The sequence below is a fragment of the Chaetodon auriga genome, chromosome 21 (genome assembly GCF_051107435.1).
Source record: "Chaetodon auriga isolate fChaAug3 chromosome 21, fChaAug3.hap1, whole genome shotgun sequence".
Lineage (NCBI taxonomy): Eukaryota > Metazoa > Chordata > Actinopteri > Chaetodontiformes > Chaetodontidae > Chaetodon > Chaetodon auriga.
The window spans coordinates 165,525-183,700 of record NC_135094.1 but is presented as its reverse complement, the minus strand read 5'-3'; the positions used below and the strand labels follow the sequence as shown (position 1 = coordinate 183,700).

General features: G+C 45.9%; 1 protein-coding gene across 3 annotated transcripts; it reads left to right on the top strand.

Annotated features, from left to right (window-relative positions):
• The first annotated feature begins 1,329 nt into the window (after window positions 1–1,329).
• On the top strand, window positions 1,330–17,067 carry l3mbtl4 (L3MBTL histone methyl-lysine binding protein 4). 3 transcript variants are annotated; one of them, XM_076761283.1, is made up of 18 exons: window positions 1,330–1,380; window positions 3,313–3,370; window positions 4,184–4,269; window positions 5,566–5,670; window positions 5,848–5,983; window positions 6,068–6,159; window positions 6,271–6,413; window positions 7,111–7,187; window positions 7,275–7,360; window positions 7,847–7,957; window positions 8,807–8,921; window positions 9,470–9,569; window positions 10,489–10,617; window positions 12,295–12,372; window positions 12,955–13,028; window positions 14,500–14,669; window positions 14,859–14,921; window positions 15,009–17,067. In XM_076761283.1, the coding sequence occupies exons 2-18, from the start codon at window positions 3,343–3,345 to the stop codon at window positions 15,309–15,311; spliced, it is 1,896 nt and encodes a 631-aa protein (XP_076617398.1). In that variant the 5' UTR covers window positions 1,330–1,380; window positions 3,313–3,342; the 3' UTR covers window positions 15,312–17,067. The 3 variants fall into 3 exon arrangements, with proteins under 3 accessions (XP_076617398.1, XP_076617397.1, XP_076617396.1); XM_076761281.1 differs by lacking the exon at window positions 1,330–1,380 and adding an exon at window positions 2,807–2,880; XM_076761282.1 differs by lacking the exon at window positions 1,330–1,380 and having other exon boundaries at window positions 2,239–3,370; window positions 14,503–14,669.
• Window positions 17,068–18,176: the final 1,109 nt, after the last annotated feature.

The window sequence follows — 18,176 nt, the reverse complement described above, 5'->3', positions numbered from 1 at the left end:
TCAATAACCATCACATCCTATTGGAGGAACTTTAAAGGGACTGTGTTCAGCTGGTTTAAATCCTGCTTTCCAGACTGATTTCAGTTACTTTTTAATGTTTAACTCCAGCATCATGTGACGTAGCTCTGCGTTGATGCCGCCTTTCCCAGTTCGACATCATAAACCTACTTTTGTTTTGCACGACTGTTTCAGTGATCACATGATCATTTCAACTGGTGCAGTTTGAATCAGAATCAGAATCAGAAGAAGCTTTTTTGCCAAATACGATTTTACACATACCAGGAATTTGTTTTGGTGAAGTTGGTGTATGACACATCTACTAAAAATAAGCTATTAAAGAAGTACAAAATATAACAATATAAATATATATATACATAAGTCTGTTGTTTTTTTTTTTTTTGTTTTTTTTCCAGAAACAGTCTGTTTTTCAGAAAGAAGTCCAGGCTGAGTTAATGTATGTTAATGTAACACATAGAGTTGTGTCTGTGTCAGTGTGACAGGATGAGGCAGAGGTGGAGTGTGAAGAGTGTCGGGGGGGTTCTGGGCCTTGTTGATAAGGCTGACAGCAGACGGGCAAAAACTCTTCTTTGTGTCCGGGGTGGGAGGGATCAGCCAGTTTGTTGTATACTTCTCTCAACTGTGCAGTAACACTATTTATTATCATACTGGCAACAGTATTTTTACCAAGTATTTCTCAAGTGCAATACAACAGATGTCTCATACTCATAAGAATATTGGTAATAGTACTTCTTATGGCAGTAGGATTTTTATTGTATTAATATTTTATAATTGTAAATAATGTACATGTACATCGTTGTTTTTCTGTTCTTCATCCTGTACGCTTTTTTATCTTGACCTTTGTGCCACTGTTTTTTTACTCTTTGTAATACCTGCTGGCTGTAACGACCTCATGTCCCGGTGTGGGATCAGTAAAGTCTAATATTTCTATCTGATGATTATTCCTCCATTAACTGGTCTGGAGTCTGTGGTTCATGATGGTCCAGAGGGTCCTCCTCAAGCTGCTGTTGACAGACTCCTCCACAGTGACAGACATCAGCCCTTAGTGTCTTCATTCTGTCCTCTGGGACTTTCAGTGTCGTTGGGGAATCTAGTGGATCCTGAAGGTCATTCATGATGGATTTGAAACTCTGTAGTTTATTTTGGATTTTCTTTTGCTGTTTATTGTATATCAAAGATCAGAGATTCTAGACGTGGCTCACCCATACGTCTCGCTCTCTCTCTCTCTCTCTCTCTCTCTCTCTCTCTCTCTCTCTCTCTCTCTCTCTCTCTCTCTCCTGGGCGCATGCGCAGTGAGCTCCTTGCTTCGTTATTTCCGTGTTGTGTAGCTGTCAGCAGAGTGAGGCGGATTCATCACAGACGGTAAGCGCTGTTTAAACCATCGTAACCGGTTCCGGTTTCTCGCTCCTTTCTCTGTCCGGGCCTCCGGCTCCTCTCAGCGGCTCTCTGCTGCTGGTCAAGTCGCTCACAGGAGCTCGGAGGCCGGCGGAGAGACCCGCGAATCACCGCCGGATTTCTGCTCTGTTTGTTGTTTCCTGATTCAACCTGTCAGCTCGAATACTTCCGGTCAGACCTTCACAATAATAGTTTGGGTTGTGACCCAAATAACTGCAGTTGTTCAACCTGAGACACACACACACACACACACACACACACACACACACACACACGTACAAGTGTTGAGGTACTTATAGTATTGTACCCTGTATTTCCTTTTTTTCAGACACACACACATTCATTGATATGATTATCGATAAAAAATCTAATCAACCAGTCAGTGGTGATATTTTGTTATGCAGCTGTAGAGGGAACTGCAGCAGTATATGAAGTACTTCAGTGATACTACTTCATATTGTTCTGCAGTATTTCAGGAGCAACTCCGTCATCCTTCCTCCTGGTTCATCTGCTCATCGTCTCGTCACTCTTTGGATAAAGTAGAAAAAGCGTAACTGAAAGATGTTTCTGGACGTAATCTTTGCTTTGACAGCAGCATTAAACCTACAGGAGGCGTCAGGCCAGACTGTAACTTCAGCCAGAGAAGAGATTCATCAGAGGTCTCATAGATTTCTGCTTCTGCTGCTGCAACTCATCCAGACTTCCTGCAGCTTTCAGATAACCTTCATCTGACTGCAGGTCGGCTCTCAAAGCCGTGTGTGTGTGTGTGTGTGCGTGTGTGTGTGTGTGTGTGTGTGTGTGTGTGTGTGTGTGTGTGTGTGTGGTGTTGCACCAATTGTCGCTCAGCAGCTGAATATCTAAGAACAGGGAGCTGAAGTTTGCCCTCAAACGTCACTGTCGACTTATTTTAACAGAAACACGACCCTTTCCTGAGCCGAACCAGAGCCTGAAAATAAAAATAAAAGTTACTGAACAGCCCAGCAGAGATTTATTGATTTGTCTGATGTTCAATGAATCAGGATGTTTGAATCATTTCAATCACCTGATCAAATCAGACTCTGTAGCTCCACACTGACATTTATTTTGAAGGAACAGTGTAGGGATTTCCTGTGTGTGCGTGGGTGTGTGTGTCTGTGTGTTTTTGTTCAATGGAGTCGTTTCCTGCCGTGATGAAGATGATGATGACTGTTTGTTGGTCATTTTCTTGGCTGAAGAACACAAACATGTTGATTCTAATCTATTCTCTGTGTCTATGTGGATCCTCACTGATCGATCGATTGATCGATCGATCGCTCTGCGTGTCACAGCGATGTCTGATCAGCTGTCTGCTGCTGATGTGCAGCAGATGTCAGAGGGAACGTGAAGCTGAAGGGTGACGTTTTCTGGTTTCAGGGCTTTTCCAGCACCGCGTCAGCTCGTAGTGAACTCTGCATCCTGGGTTCAGATCCTGCAGGAGCCTGAGACCAGGTTCAGGTCCAGTTTCCATGTGAACACTCTCAGTAACACACTGTTAGAACGTGTTGAGGTGAATCAGTTCATCAGTTCATCGGCCAGTCGAGCCAGAAAATCAGAAAGTCCGTCATATTTGGAACTGAAACGACTTCTTGATCTTCGATGAGGCCGAGTCACTAAAGGGCTCCTTACTGCTCGACACAACAATAAACTTTATTTAAACTGTCAAAGAAACAAAGAGACAAAGAGCTTCATGTGCTCATTAAAACATTTCAGAGAAAATCAGACCAAAGAAAATAAAAAGGAATAAAATAACAATATCAGATAAAATAATTATGATCGTTAGTGATTGATGGTGTGTGTGTGTGTGTGTTTGTGTGTGTGTGAGAGAGAGAGAGACACCTCCAGGCTGCCGTAGTTTCACATCTTTATTTCCTGTCTGATCAGAAAAGAACCAAAGAAGAAGAAGAAGAGAAGATGAAGAACAAGGTCAGCAGCACTCAAGGTAACACACGCACGCACGCACGCACGCACACACACACACACACACACACGCACGCACACACACACACACACACACACACACACACACAAAACCCCACTTGCTGCTCCACATAAGATAAGACAGGACTTTATTGATCCCACACTGAGGAAATTGAGTCGTCACAGTCAGCAGGTTCCACAAAGCAGGCGCAGACATGAAGGGGTCAAAAATAAAAATATAAGATACAGAATAGAAAAAAACACATCTGTTTGAACAGATTATAAACACGGGGTGAAATCCTGCTCTCTGATTGGCTCTGTGTCAGCTGCTCTGTTTGTTAAACTGCAGTCAATGATGGCAGCAGGACTCACTGACAGACTTGTGGAACCTCTTCAGTGACCGTTGAACCTCCTCCAGAACCTTGGAGAACATCCTCAAACACTTTGGGAACCTCTTCAAGACCCCTGAAAGCTCTTCCTGGGTCCGTGGAACATCCTCAAAGGCCTCTGGGACCCCGTTAAGCACCCTGGTAACTGAGGAGCTTGCAGATATCCTCCATGGGTCCTTGAGAATATTTGTGAAATGCTTGAAAATGTTCCAGGGTTCATGAAAGGTTCTTGAAAAGGTTCTGCAGTCATGGAGAACGTTCTGGTCCTTGAGGAGGTTCCAGAAGTCCACAAAGATGTTCCCGGTGCTTGATGGGCTCTCTAGCCTCCAGGAACTAATGCGACTGACGAACATGTTAGCGGTTAGCAGTTAGCTACAGTGGTTAAGAGGTCATGACAGTGTTGTTACCATAGTAACAACAGTGTGCGTGTTTGTGTGTGTGTTCAGTGAGCATAAAGAGACGATCCTGGTCCTGGCAGCAGTACCTGAACGAACAGAAAGCTGAAGCTGCTCCTGTGTCACTGTTTAACCAGGTAACACGCACACACACAGGTAACACACAGGTAACACACACACACACACACACAGGTAACACGCAGGTAACACACAGGTAACACGCACACACACAGGTAACACACAGGTAACATGCACACACACAGGTAACACACAGGTAACACGCAGGTAACACGCAGGTAACATGCACACACACAGGTAACACACAGGTAACACGCAGGTAACACGCAGGTAACACACAGGTAACACGCACACACACAGGTAACACACAGGTAACATGCACACACACAGGTAACACGCAGGTAACACGCAGGTAACACGCAGGTAACATGCACATACACAGGTAACACGCAGGTAACACGCAGGTAACACACAGGTAACACGCAGACACACTGGTAACACACAGGTAACACGCACACACACAGGTAACACAGGTAACACGCACACACACAGGTAACATGCAGGTAACACGCACACACACAGAGGTAACACAGGTAACACACAGGGAACACGCAGGTAACCTACAGGTAACATGCACACACACAGGTAACACACAGGTAACATGCACACACACAGGTAACACACAGGTAACATGCACACACACAGGTAACACGCAGGTAACACGCACACACACACACAGGTAACACAGATAACATGCACACACACAGGTAACACACAGGTAACATGCACACACACAGGTAACATACATACACATGGGTAACACACACACACACACACACAGGTAACACACACACACACAGGTAACACACACACACACACAGGTAACACATGTTTGGAGTGTTCCAAACAACTGACACACTCAGTCAAGACTCTTTTTATGTAAACTTTATCGACAAATGGAGCTGACAAAACGTTGCAGCTGTACTCTGCTCGCTGCTCTGATTGGTGGGTTTGGCCATGTATTCTGATGGGGTAGTTTGTAGGTGTCTTCTTATTGGTTTGATTGGAGACGTGTTCTGATTGGTTGGCTTCTGGCCCGGAGCAGCACTACATTGTGACGCAGGTTGTTTTGATCTCAAAGCTTGTGTCACGCTGAGATGCTGAAGTTTGGACCAATGAGTTTCTCTCATGTTGGTCACCTGCACAAACTTTAGTCCAATCATCTTTCAGCCATCGTGAATCTGTGTCCCGTCCTTGGATTGGCTGATAAAACGTTGTGAACACACATCAAAGTTCAGCTGCAACAAAACAAAAACTGAAACGGTAGAAATGCTGACTAAAATCACCAACCTGATCAATGAACGTTATTGATCTGATCTGTCTGTCTGTCTCTCTGCCACCTGTCTGTCTGTCAGTCCCAGTCTTTTCCCAGTAGGAGAACTGGTTTTAAAGTTGGTATGAAGCTGGAGGGTATCGACCCGCTGCACCCCTCCATGTTCTGTGTGCTGACAATTGCCGAGGTAACACACACACGTACATACACACACACACACACACACACACACACAAGTACATACACAAACATACACACACACACGTACATACACACATACACACACACACACACACACACACACACACACACACACACAGATCGGTCAGGTGAGTCTCCTGTCTGTCTCTTCTCTCTCTGTCAGGTTATTGGCTGCCGGCTCCGTCTCCATATCGATGCTTACTCAGAGTGCTATGACTTCTGGGTAAACGCTGACTCAGCAGACATCAGACCGGCAGGCTGGTGTAAAGACAATAACCACAAGCTCCACCCACCCAAAGGTGAGTACAGATAGGCCTGCCCCCTCACTGGCAACCACCTGACACAGGTAACATCACGCTGTCTCTCTCTCTCTCTCCCCACAGGTCACAGTGAGACAGATTTTGATTGGCCACTCTACCTTCAGTCCACAGGCTCTCATGCTGCTCCACCAACCCTGTTCACCAGTCACACTGCAGTCCGTATATACCTGTCTGTCTGTTCACCTGCCTGTCTGTTTGACTACATACTATAGTCTCAACCTATGCACCTGTTCAACTGTCTGTCTCTCTGCCTGTCTGTCTGTCAGAGCTGTGGGTTCAGGGTGGGGATGAAGTTGGAGGCGGTTGACAGGAAGAACCCTGGACTGGTCTGTGTCGCCTCCGTCACTGACGTCATTGATGACCACTTCCTAGTTCACTTTGACAACTGGGATGACACCTACGACTACTGGTGAGACAGACAGGTGACTGACAGACATGTCAGAGACAGGGCGAATTACCCACAGAGACTAGCAGTAGTACACGCAGTCAGGGTAATAATCATTGTAGTAGTAGTACTAGCAGTAGTAGCAGTATCTTAACTATTAGTACTATTAATTAATACAATTAATATGCGTAGTAATAGTAGTAGTAGTAGTATCACTATCAGTAGCAGTAGTCATAGCGGCACTACTATCAGCAGTAGTATCAGCACTTGTACCACAATTTAGTGTTCTATTTGCAGTAAATGGTGCAGTTGCGATCTCTGCCAGCAGATGGAGCTGCAGTACTTTTACTGTTTAGTACTGTTTCAGTGTGTTTGTACACACTGGCTGAAGGTGTCAAACACACAGTGTCTCATGCTGCCTCATACTTTTCTTTTCAGTATCTGTAACACGTACTGATACTCTGTCACATTTTTTTGAATGGCCGTGTGTTACTTCAATCTATCAGTATCAATTGGATCAATCGGATTGATGTAGGCCACGCCCATTTACACCTATACTGTTTTTCCACCATTTTGGCTCAGACATCCAGTCGTCCAAGTGTCCTGAGACAGCGTCTGTTGTGATTTGGCGCTGTATAAATAAAGCTGAACTGAATCAAGTGATGTGTTGTACAGATTCTGTGTATTGATGCATTGATGGTTGTATTGATTGATCGATCAGGTGTGACAGCAGCAGTCCGTACATCCATCCTGTGGGCTGGTGTGAAGAGCAGGGACGACCTCTGACCGCTCCACAGGGTACTTACAGTATGCACTCAATACTTTCCCTGTAGTAGTCTGAAGTACTCTGAGTACTTTTGGTTCATTGGTACTTTTGTTTTTTAGGTCATCCCAACCCAGAGAACTTTGTTTGGGAAGAATACCTGCTGGAAACTGGTTCCACCGCTGCTCCCAGTTCAGTGTTCACACTGGTAAGGAAACAAGGAGGTAGAGGATGAAATAAGGAGGTGAGAAAAAAGGATCAAGTAGACAAGGAAGGAGGTCGAGGAGGGACGAAAGAGATGGAGAAGAAAGCAGGAAGGTAGGGAAGGAAACAAGGGGATGAAGAAGGAAAGGATGAGGTAGAAAAGGAAAGAAGTAGGTAGTGAAGGAAAGATGGAATGAGGTGGAGAAGGAAACAAGGTTGTAGAGAATTAAACAAGGGGGTGTTGAGGGAAAGGAGGGGGTTTAGAAGGAAATAAGAGGGTGGAAAAGGAAACAAGGTGGTGCAGAAGGTATGAAAGCATTGAGGAAGAGGAGGAGGAGGTGAGAAAGGAAACAGAAGCTGAAGAAGGAAATTGGTCTGTAAAATGTGAAAGATGGAGGAAGAGAAGGAGAAGGTGGAGAACATCTCTAAGGTCCAATCAATGAACTGCATGTGCTAATCGACAGGTGTGTTTTTGCCTCTGTCCAATCAGAGAGCTCCACATGGTTTCCAGGTGAACCAGAAACTGGAGGCAGTTGACAGGAGGAACCCCATGTTGATCCGCGTTGCCACGGTAACAGCTACAGAGGACTACAGGGTGAAGGTACTGTTAATCCATCTAAGACCTGGATCAGACTCCACGAGTTTAGCCCGGTTCTGAGATGGTTTAGTTGGGGCTGAAAACGACCATGGTCGTCCGTGACCGACAGGCGGGCGTCTGGACTCCAGTACCGCGACGCAGAGACGAGCATGACAGACATGTTCCAGAGCATTGACCAATCAGGTGCTCTCTCCAGAGCGCAGTCAGGTGACCATGGTGAAGAGGAGGAGGAGGGATGCTGAGGTTGCTGCTGTCAGATGGACACTGAAAGAGAGGACAAGTTGGTTGAGCTGTGGCAGCAGTACCTCTTCCTGCTTGACGTTTCCTCAAGGGACGAGGACGAGTCAAAGAAGACAAATGTTGGCGAGAAACAGTGGAAGCTCTTCATCAGCCGGCGAGTAGCTGCTGTGCTGTCATCACATCATCTGGCTTCTAACTGAGAGAACACGCTCATCATTCCAGATCAGAGGTTAAAGTCGTATTTGATGAGGAACCCAGGAGACGGTTCAGTAACGACTGAATGGGCTGAAGTTCACTCCGCCTTTTACTTTTAATGTTATAGCGCATCCACAGACAGTTTGATTGACAGCTGCTTCACCCGCCTCCCGATGACCTCTGAACTCGTGCGTGATCGTGTGATCAGACGAGCCGTGATCGGCCGGGGTCATACGTGTAGTCTGGCCAGTCACTCGACATGGAAAGAGTTTCTGGCAGCGCGATCATTAAATCTGACGCGGTGAACGTTGTCAACGACACAAACATCGTGTGGTCTGAACCAGGCCTGTACCTGTAACTGTACCTGTGTGATGTCATGAAGTATGTGATGATGTAACCACGTGTGTTTACCTGCAGGTTCATTACGACGGCTGGTCGAAGCAGTTTGACGTCTGGTGTGACAGCGACCTCTGTGACCTTCATCCTGTGGGCTGGTGTCAGCGAACAGGACACCCACTGGAACCCCCCCCAGGTCAGACAGACAGGTCAGAGACAGGCAGGTCAGACAGAGACAGACAGGTTAAAGACAGAGACAGGCGGGTTAGACAGAGACAGACAGGTTAAAGACAGAGACAGACGGGTTAGACAGAGACAGATAGGTTAGAGACAGAGACAGACAGGTCAGTGACAGACAGGTCAGAAACAGACAGGTCAGACAGAGACAGATGGGTTAGAGACAGACAGGTCAGACAGAGACAGATAGGTCAAAGACAGACAGGTCAGACAGGTCAGACAGAGACAGATGGGTCAGAGACAGACAGGTCAGACAGAGACAGATAGGTCAAAGACAGACAGGTCAGACAGGTCAGACAGAGACAGATGGGTCAGAGACAGACAGGTTAGAGACAGACAGATCAGACAGAGACAGATGGGTTAGAGACAGACAGGTCAGACAGAGACAGATGGGTCAGAGACAGACAGATCAGACAGAGACAAACAGGTTGGACACAGATTTACCTTAGCAGTAGCATTATCTGTCAGTCTAACAGTGTTTATGTGTCCTCTGTGTATGTGAGACAGGTTCGTCCCCCCTGTCGTCCCCCTCTCAGGGTGTCTGTCCCACTCCAGGGTGCAGAGGAGTCGGACACATTAAAGGAGCCAAATATACCGGACACCACAGGTAAAAACACACCAGCTGAGTCATGATTTCAGCTTTGCTGCATTGTGTTTTTCTAGGTGTCAGCATATAACAGAATGAAAAGCCAGCTATAAGATAAAATAAGATAAGATAAGATAAGATAAAGTATAACTTCATTAATCTCCCACCATAGAAATTAGAAAATGAAACTGCAAACTTTACCATCATTCAGACACCTTAAAAATCTACACCTTGAAAGTATGTGTGATCCGTAGGTCCAGTTGCTCTTTAGTCTGATGGTCCAGCAGCTTTGTGGTCTGATGGTCCAGGTGCTCTGTGGTCTGATGGTCCAGCAGCTTTGTGGTCTGATGGTCCAGGTGCTCTGTGGTCTGATGGTCCAGGTGCTCTTTAGTCTGATGGTCCAGCAGCTTTGTGGTCTGATGGACCAGGTGCTCTGTGGTCTGGTGGTCCAGGTGCTCTGTGGTCTGGTGGTCCAGGTGCTCTGTGGTCTGGTGAATTCTCATTGTCGTTTGAAGTCCGGCCGATGACGGTCTCGTCCTCCACCTTCACAGGAGAGTTCTCTCCGTATCGGGGTTTCAGTCGTGGGTGTACAGTGTTAACAGGAGGGGGCTGAGCACACAGCCCAGGGGGGCTCTGGTGTTCAGTACTTGACTAGAGGAGGCGAGACCACCAATCAGAACTGTCTGTGGTCTCTTTGTGAGGAAGTCCAGTATTCATGCAGTGTGGTACTCAAACCCAGAGTGCATCCAGAACTAGTCATTTCTGTTTGCTGAGTCATGTCCCTGTGTGCTGAGTCACGTGTCCTTTGGCTGAGTAATGTTTTGTCTTGCGGAGTTATGTCTTTTTTGACTGAGTCATATCTCTTTTGGCTGAGTCATATCTCTTTTGACTGAGTCATCTTTCTGTCTGCTGAGTCACGTTTCTGCTGTCTCCTCCACAGTGCCTTTGGCTGTCCATACTCAGACATTAATATGCGTAAGGAGGTGGTGCTTCCTGATAGGCTGGGAGGAGAGAGAGTTATCACCCTTGTACCTGTCACCATATATCACCATGGCAACCAGTCAGACAGGTAACCACGGACTGTTTTTTTTCCTGCTGTAGCGAGTTTTTCTTTGTTTATTAGTTTCATTTATTTATTTATTCATGTATTTTTGTTTATTCAGTTTGTTCTTCTGGCTGTTTTTATATAAAATCACATACATGTGCAACAAATGTAAAATACAAAATCAAGAAAAAACCATGAAGATAAAATTGGATGCAAAGTTCACATATTGAAATCTGACTATAATAAGTGTCCATGTTGGTTTAGTTATTTTAAGAATCCCACCAGCAGCCAGCAGAGGGCGCTCTGCTCTGCACACCTTTATCACAGGTGAACTTCAGTTATTTAAAGTTTCATCACAGTTTAAATTAAAGTCAAACTCCTTTAAATGTAAATGATTTATTGAAAAATGTCTGCTGGTCTCTGGACCCGTCTCTGTGTCTCTGTCTGTCTCTGTGCCCGTCTCTGTGTCTCTGTCTGTCTCTGTGCCCTTCTCTCTGTGTCCCTGTCTGTCTCTGGACCCGTCTCTGTGTCCCTGTCTGTCTCTGGACCTGTCTCTGTGTCCTTGTCTGTCTCTGGACCCGTCTCTGTGTCCCTGTCTGTCTCTGTACCTGTCTCTCTGTGTCCCTGTCTGTCTCTGTGCCCGTCTCTGTGTCTCTGTCTGTCTCTGTGCCCTTCTCTCTGTGTCCCTGTCTGTCTCTGGACCCGTCTCTGTGTCCCTGTCTGTCTCTGGACCCGTCTCTGTGTCTCTGTCTGTCTCTGTGCCCTTCTCTCTGTGTCCCTGTCTGTCTCTGTGCCCGTCTCTCTGTGTCCCTGTCTGTCTCTGGACTCGTTTCTGTGTCCCTGTCTCTCTATGTCCCTGTCTGTCTCTGTACTCGTCTCTGTGTCCATGTCTCTCTCTGTAACTGTCTCTCTGTGTCCATGTCTCTCTCTGTAACTGTCTCTCTGTGTCCCTGTCTCTCTCTGTAACTGTCTCTCTGTGTCCATGTCTGTCTCTGTACCCATCTCTCTATGTCCCTGTCTGTCTCTGTACTCGTCTCTGTGTCCATGTCTCTCTCTGTAACTGTCTCTCTGTGTCCATGTCTCTCTCTGTAACTGTCTCTCTGTGTCCCTGTCTCTCTCTGTAACTGTCTCTCTGTGTCCCTGTGTGTCTCTGTACCCATCTCTCTATGTCCCTGTCTGTCTCTGTACTCATCTCTGTGTCCATGTCTCTCTCTGTAACTGTCTCTCTGTGTCCATGTCTCTCTCTGTAACCGTCTCTCTATGTCCCTGTCTGTCTCTGTACTCGTCTCTGTGTCCATGTCTCTCTCTGCAGCTGTCTCTCTGTGTCCATGTCTCTCTCTGTAACCATCTCTCTGTGTCCCTGTCTCTCTCTGTAACCGTCTCTCTATGTCCCTGTCTGTCTCTGTACTCGTCTCTGTGTCCATGTCTCTCTCTGCAGCTGTCTCTCTGTGTCCCTGTCTCTCTCTGTAACTGTCTCTCTGTGTCCCTGTCTGTCTCTCTACCCGGCTCTATCTGTACCTGTCTCTCTGTATCCGTCTCTGTCTCAATGTTTGTGTTTCTTTACCTGTCAGACAGTCTGTCTGTCTGTCTGTCTGTCTGTCTCTCTCTTCCTCTCTCTTTGCTCTTTTTTGTCCAACCTCCTGTCTGTCTCTCTATGTAACTGCCTATCTCTCTCCATACACCTGTCTGTCTGTTGAACAGAAGTGTTCAGGTGAAGACGGAGCCCACAGACGAGACTCTGCTGCTTCCACTGGGAAAGAGAAGAAGACTGACAGACAGGTGAGTCAAAGAGACAGACGCGGTCTGCAGGTGAGGACAGAGGACTCTGATTGGCTCGTGCAGATTGTTTAAAACGCTCAGCTTTTGAACATGATCTTCTTCACGGTGACCTCGTGGGGCTCAGTCACACCTGTCTGTCTCTCTCCCCCTCAGAATAGACGACAGGATCATGTGAAGTGTGTGTGGGTGTGTGATGTGAGTAGATTATCTCTGTGTGTTATATAACACATGATTATATAACACGCACACACACGCACACACACAGACGGTGTCAGTAAAGTTGAGTGTGTGTCACTTCCTGTCGGCAGAATCTGTTTCGAAACTCGCTGCAGGATGTGATGTGGACAAGATTTCACATTAAAAGATTTTTAAGGAGGAAGAGAGAGGTGAGATAAAGATGCTGTGTGAGGTGAAGGGGACAGGTGCATGCAGGTAAAAACAACAGGAAACAGGAAGTTAGTGATTGGAGTTTGCCTGCTGATTCGTCAGTGGTTAACGTGCTTTGAAACACGTAGAGACAGGCTGATATAATTTGTGTTGAACAATGATTTCTCTTCCTTCTCTCCTTTGACTCCGCCCCAGACTGTCTCAGCCAACCAAATTCCTCCGTGTGAAACAGGAAGAGGAGGAGCTTCACCTCAGAGCCCTTGGTCCAGGTACATTAGAACTTGGGTCTAATGGTTGAATGGTCAAAAAGTGACGTCCTTGTTGGATAGCTGATCCTAATTTACATGCACTCCTTCATGAGCCCGGTGTGTACGTGGTAAGGCAGGTCACTGATCAGGTAAGGTCCAGCATCACAGCCAGAGATGCTCTCTTTGTCATTTAGGACCTGAAATTCTGCTGAAACCAGAACAAATGTATCCTGCTGGTGGTGAGATCATTGGTTGCCCAGACATCAGGTGATCTCCACCTTGCCATTGGCCATAAGAATATGTGCAAAAATGAAAATTTGTGTATTATTCTGTTACTGTTCTTGTTTAACTGCAATATGATCGATACCAGTATAGTTGATGCTAGGTGGCTAACGCAGGGTCACATTAGCATCTTATATCCAGTGTTAAAAAGAATCAAAATGTCCGTGATAATTAGCTTTCTTCTTAAATGTGATCGTGTTCATAGCATTCACAACGATGTGGTCTGCCACTGTTGCTGCTGAGCTTGACGTTGGTTCTAGCGTTGCTTGGACAGCGAAGATGATTAGAGATGTTGAAAGTGATCTAATGGACCTGTGGTGGCTTTGTAGTCTGTGGGGACACAAACGGGTTCTTAGAAGGATCACAGATTGAAGCGAGTCCGTCCCGGTCTGCATTGGTGGAAAGGGTTGATGCTCCGACCAGCGGAGACACTGATGTGAATGACATGTAATGATGGGAGTGATCACTTTCATTCATTTATTGATTCTGGTCATAGACTGCATCGAGAAAAAACTGCGCATCCTCCCCGTCTCTTTCTTCACTGTGTTTCCATGGAAACAGCAGGCAGATGAAGTGGCTGTTTCCATGGAAACGGCTCACCATGGTAACTGCTGTGATGGTTGTGCTCTGTTTTCACCTCTGCAGGAGGACTCTCAACTCCTCCTGTTTCTGATCACTGATCAGGCGATTGATCGGCTCACACTGGTCACATGATGCCTGTCTCACTTCTCAGTAGGGTGAGACAGTTCAGTCCACAGACAGGTCTTCTCTTGTCCATGGCTCGGTTCTGTCTTCTGCTGATTCTTCACTTTTTCTTGAGTGTTTGTTGAATGTGGTTCTTGAGGGTTTCTGGCAGTCCAGATCTGAAGCTGCAGTTCAGTCTGAACCAGGACTGTTTCCATATTGTAATCTGAACCAGGATCAGAGCTTCAGGACATGATACTGAGGTGTTGCGCTGCAACAAATAACTCTTTTCATTTGTCAATAAATCTGATCGCTTTCTCGATTGATCAGGTCTTTATTTTCCCACCATTGTGTTGGTTCGTATGACCCAAAGACACCAGAAGAAGAAAAACAGTAGATCCTCTGATGGTCACTGTCTTCTGCGCGGTTGAGATGTTTGTTCAGTGTTTATCGAGTTCTGTCTTCATGAAGACGTCGTCAGATGTTTGTTGAGATTCTTTTGTCTCCGCCGTGTCTCCATCTTCAGCAGCAGCAGAGTCCAGCCTGCAGGCCGCCCTCCACCAGTCGGTCTTCCTGTCGGCCATGTCGGCACAGCCCGGCCGCGACCTGTCGCTCTGCTGGGAGCAACACCGCAAACTGCTGCCGGGCGTCGCCGGAGTCCACGCCGAGACGGTCCAACACTGGACTGTCCAGCAGGTCAGTATAGGGGTCAGAGAGAGAGACGGTTTAGTACAACAGGTGGGAGATCTGTCTGTCTCTGACCTTTCTGTCTCTCTTTGTCTCTCTCTCTGTCTGGCCCGTCTCTCACTCTCTTTCTCTCTGTCTCTCTCTCTGTCTCTCTGTCTGGCCCGTCTCTCTCTCTCTGACCTGTCTGTCTCTTTACAGGTGTCAGACTTCATTGAGTCTCTTCCTGGCTGTGAGGAACAGGCCAAACAATTCAGAGACGAGGTGAGATCATCAATCAGCCGCTGTAGATTTTATTACATCACACTTAACCTGCTGTGATTTGATTGGTTCCTCCTTCTGTCTGTCTAGCAAATCGATGGGCGGGCATTCCTCCTACTCACCCAACGGGACATCGTCAGGATCATGTCAATCAAACTTGGTCCTGCCCTCAAGATCTACAACTCCATCCTGATGTTCAAACACGCCAGGGACAGGAGCCAATCACACGCCAAGGACAAGAACCAATCTCATTCTGAGGACTGGAGTCAATCACACGCCACGATCAGGAACCAGTCACATGGTGAGGACATGGTCGCATCACACTCTGAAGACAGCAGCCAATCACACTCTGAGGACAGGAGCCAATCACATGCAGAGGGTACCAACACTTGACACCTGCAACTCATGACTGAGCCAATCCAGAATCAGCTGATGCCCCTCCCCCTCAGTTCTGAGGGAGGGTCTTCTTTTTCCATCCAATTATCCATCAGATGCTCAGGTGCTTTTGTCAGCAGATAGGTATTGGTCATGTGACATCACCATCATCACCTGAGAACACCTGGGCTCCATTTCAGGTTCCACCTCTCTGGAGGCAGGGGCCTTCAGGTGAGTCCTTCAGAGACTGGACTCGCCAAAAACAGGACCAGTGTGCAAAGGATTCTGGGATTTTGAGGCCTAAAGGACACCCCTGCTGTGATGGCGCCTTCAGACTGGACAGGTGGTCCAGGTGGAAGGACAGGAGCCTGACATGGGACTCAGCTGTGACGTTAAATCGTCGTCAAACACCTGCACCTGAGAACAAAATGTCTTCACAATCTAGATAGTTTTCCACAAAGATTTCCCAAAATCTCCTGGATGAAAACATGCCTGCTGCCAGCTGATTGGCCGAGCCTTTAAGAGAACACTAAACTCCATGGAAAGAAAAATCTTTTAAGTTAAGATCAAATTTCTTCAGCATTTCTAAATTTCTCTCAGCTCCTCTGTTATGAAGTTTTTTATGATTAATGTTTCTGTTTCCGACGTCTCTGCATCTGGTCGTGAAGATGTTTTTTTTCCTGCCAAGAAAACATCAGAATCAGCTGGACGACAGAACAACAGACAAAACCAAATGAGACAAAAAGCCAATGAATCAGATGTTAATAAACCAAAACAAAAGCACACTTCACTAAAGACAGTAACGCTTCTATGAAAACGTTATGGAAAAAAGCTTTTCAAGAAAAATTAAAGATGTCTCCAAATCCCCCAAAAATGTCAAACATCTGAAAATATTTTAATAATTGCAGTTAAAAAATTTGATTAATATGAGAAGATCATGATTAATAAGTCTTGTAATTAGAAGAAAGAGTCTAGCTGTCAGATTATGGGATGTGAAGTCATGATCAAATAGATGAAAAAGATCAAAAAGATCCCCAGATCTCAGGAAAAGATTCTCAACGCTCTCTGTTTGTTCTCTGTTGACTTCTCTGCTCTTCCTCTTCCTCTTCCTCTTCCTCTTCTCTCAGTGGTTCAGCTTGGTTTTTAATGAATGTAAGTCATGAATGAAGATCTGAAACAGGAAACATGATGACATCACACTGTGGCCCCACCTCCACTGTGATGTCATTTCCTCTTCAAGTACTGTCTTGGTCCTCTCAGGATCTCACTTTCTGTCACTTCCTGACGGCTGGAAACATTTTCAAAGGCTTTTCTCCCGTTTTTAACTTTGAATAGTGATGTCATCCAAAGTCCCGCCTGCCCTGCTGTGATTGGTCAGTTTATGACAGGCTCAGTTTTAATTCCAGAGTTTATAATTTTATGTTTGAAGAGTATCTATTGTTATCTACTGTATCTGTAGAGATTTCTATTTTGAAGTTTATATATAAGTATATATTTGTATTTCTGTGTTTCTCTGACTCAGTCTGTCCTGCTGAGATTCAACAACCTGTCAGGAAGTCAGATTTTTCTCTGACTCCTCCTCCGTGGTGATGTCACTGTGATGTCATTGTGATGTCACGGAGGTGCTCTGCAGCACACGCTCAGTTTCTCGACAGCGAGCAGCTCCCTCAGGTCCAGGTTGTTTTAACCTTTCCAACAATCTGCTGATGTTTAGATATTTTTTCTTGGTTGTTTCTGTCACTGTTTTATGAGATTAATAAAGTTTCTGATCTGATCTGAGTTCTGCTTATTCATTGGTTCATTCGTTCTCTTGAGCTAGGTGAATTTCCTGGACACAGGAAACAGCTGATGTCACATGGGTGTCGCTGTCGGCGACTCGGCCTTTTTCATGGTCTCTCCAGACCTTCAGATCTGTTCACAATAATAATGATAAGAAACTTTATTTGCTTTACAACAAAGAAATCAGATCAGATGCACCAAGCACACACAGAATGAACACAGAAAAATTAATGTCTTAATGTCAGAATATGGATGGAAATACAGACATTTAACATAAAATGGAAAATAAAACCACCGAATAAGGAATGAAGTTAGACATAGAGTACATGGAATGCACTCCCTCCATCTCTTCATCCATGTCATTCCTCGATCCTCTGAATCGAGAGACTGCGGGAGAATGAAATCCTCAGAAATTTAACTCAACATTCGGGACTCATTTTAACTCTGGTGAAAATACACAAACTGCTCTGTAAAAGCCTCCGCAGGGGGCGCAAGAGAGTCAGAGGGGATCAAAGACACTGCAGGAGGTGAATGAAATCATCGTCCCCCTCCTCCTCCTCCTCATGATGTGAACACAGACATAAAACACATGTTGATCTCATTGAGTGTGACATCACTTCCTGAGGAGATCATAATCTCTGATGTCCAATCCTCTGATAAAACCAGAGAAGAAGACGCTTTACAGTGCTAGCAGGAACTGCTAACAGGAGCAGCTAGCAGAAGCAGCTAACAGGAGCAGTTAGCAGGAGCAGCTAACAGGAGCTGCTAACAGGAGCAGCTAGCAGAAGCAGCTAACAGGAGCAGTTAGCAGGAGCAGCTAACAGGAGCTGCTAGCATCAGCAGCTAGCAGGAGCAGCTAACAGGCTCCTCTTTTCCTCATGGCTTTAACTGTTTGTGTTGTCACATCGGTTCACATTAGGCCTTTTTGTTTGTGTTAGCATCTATCTTTTGTTTGTGTTAGCATGTTAGCGTATGTCTTTTGTTGGTGTTAGCATGTTAGCATCTATCTTTCGTTGGTGTTAGCATGTTAGCGTCTGTCTTTTGTTGGTGTTAGCATGTTAGCATATGTCTTTTGTTGGTGTTAGCATGTTAGCAACAACATGT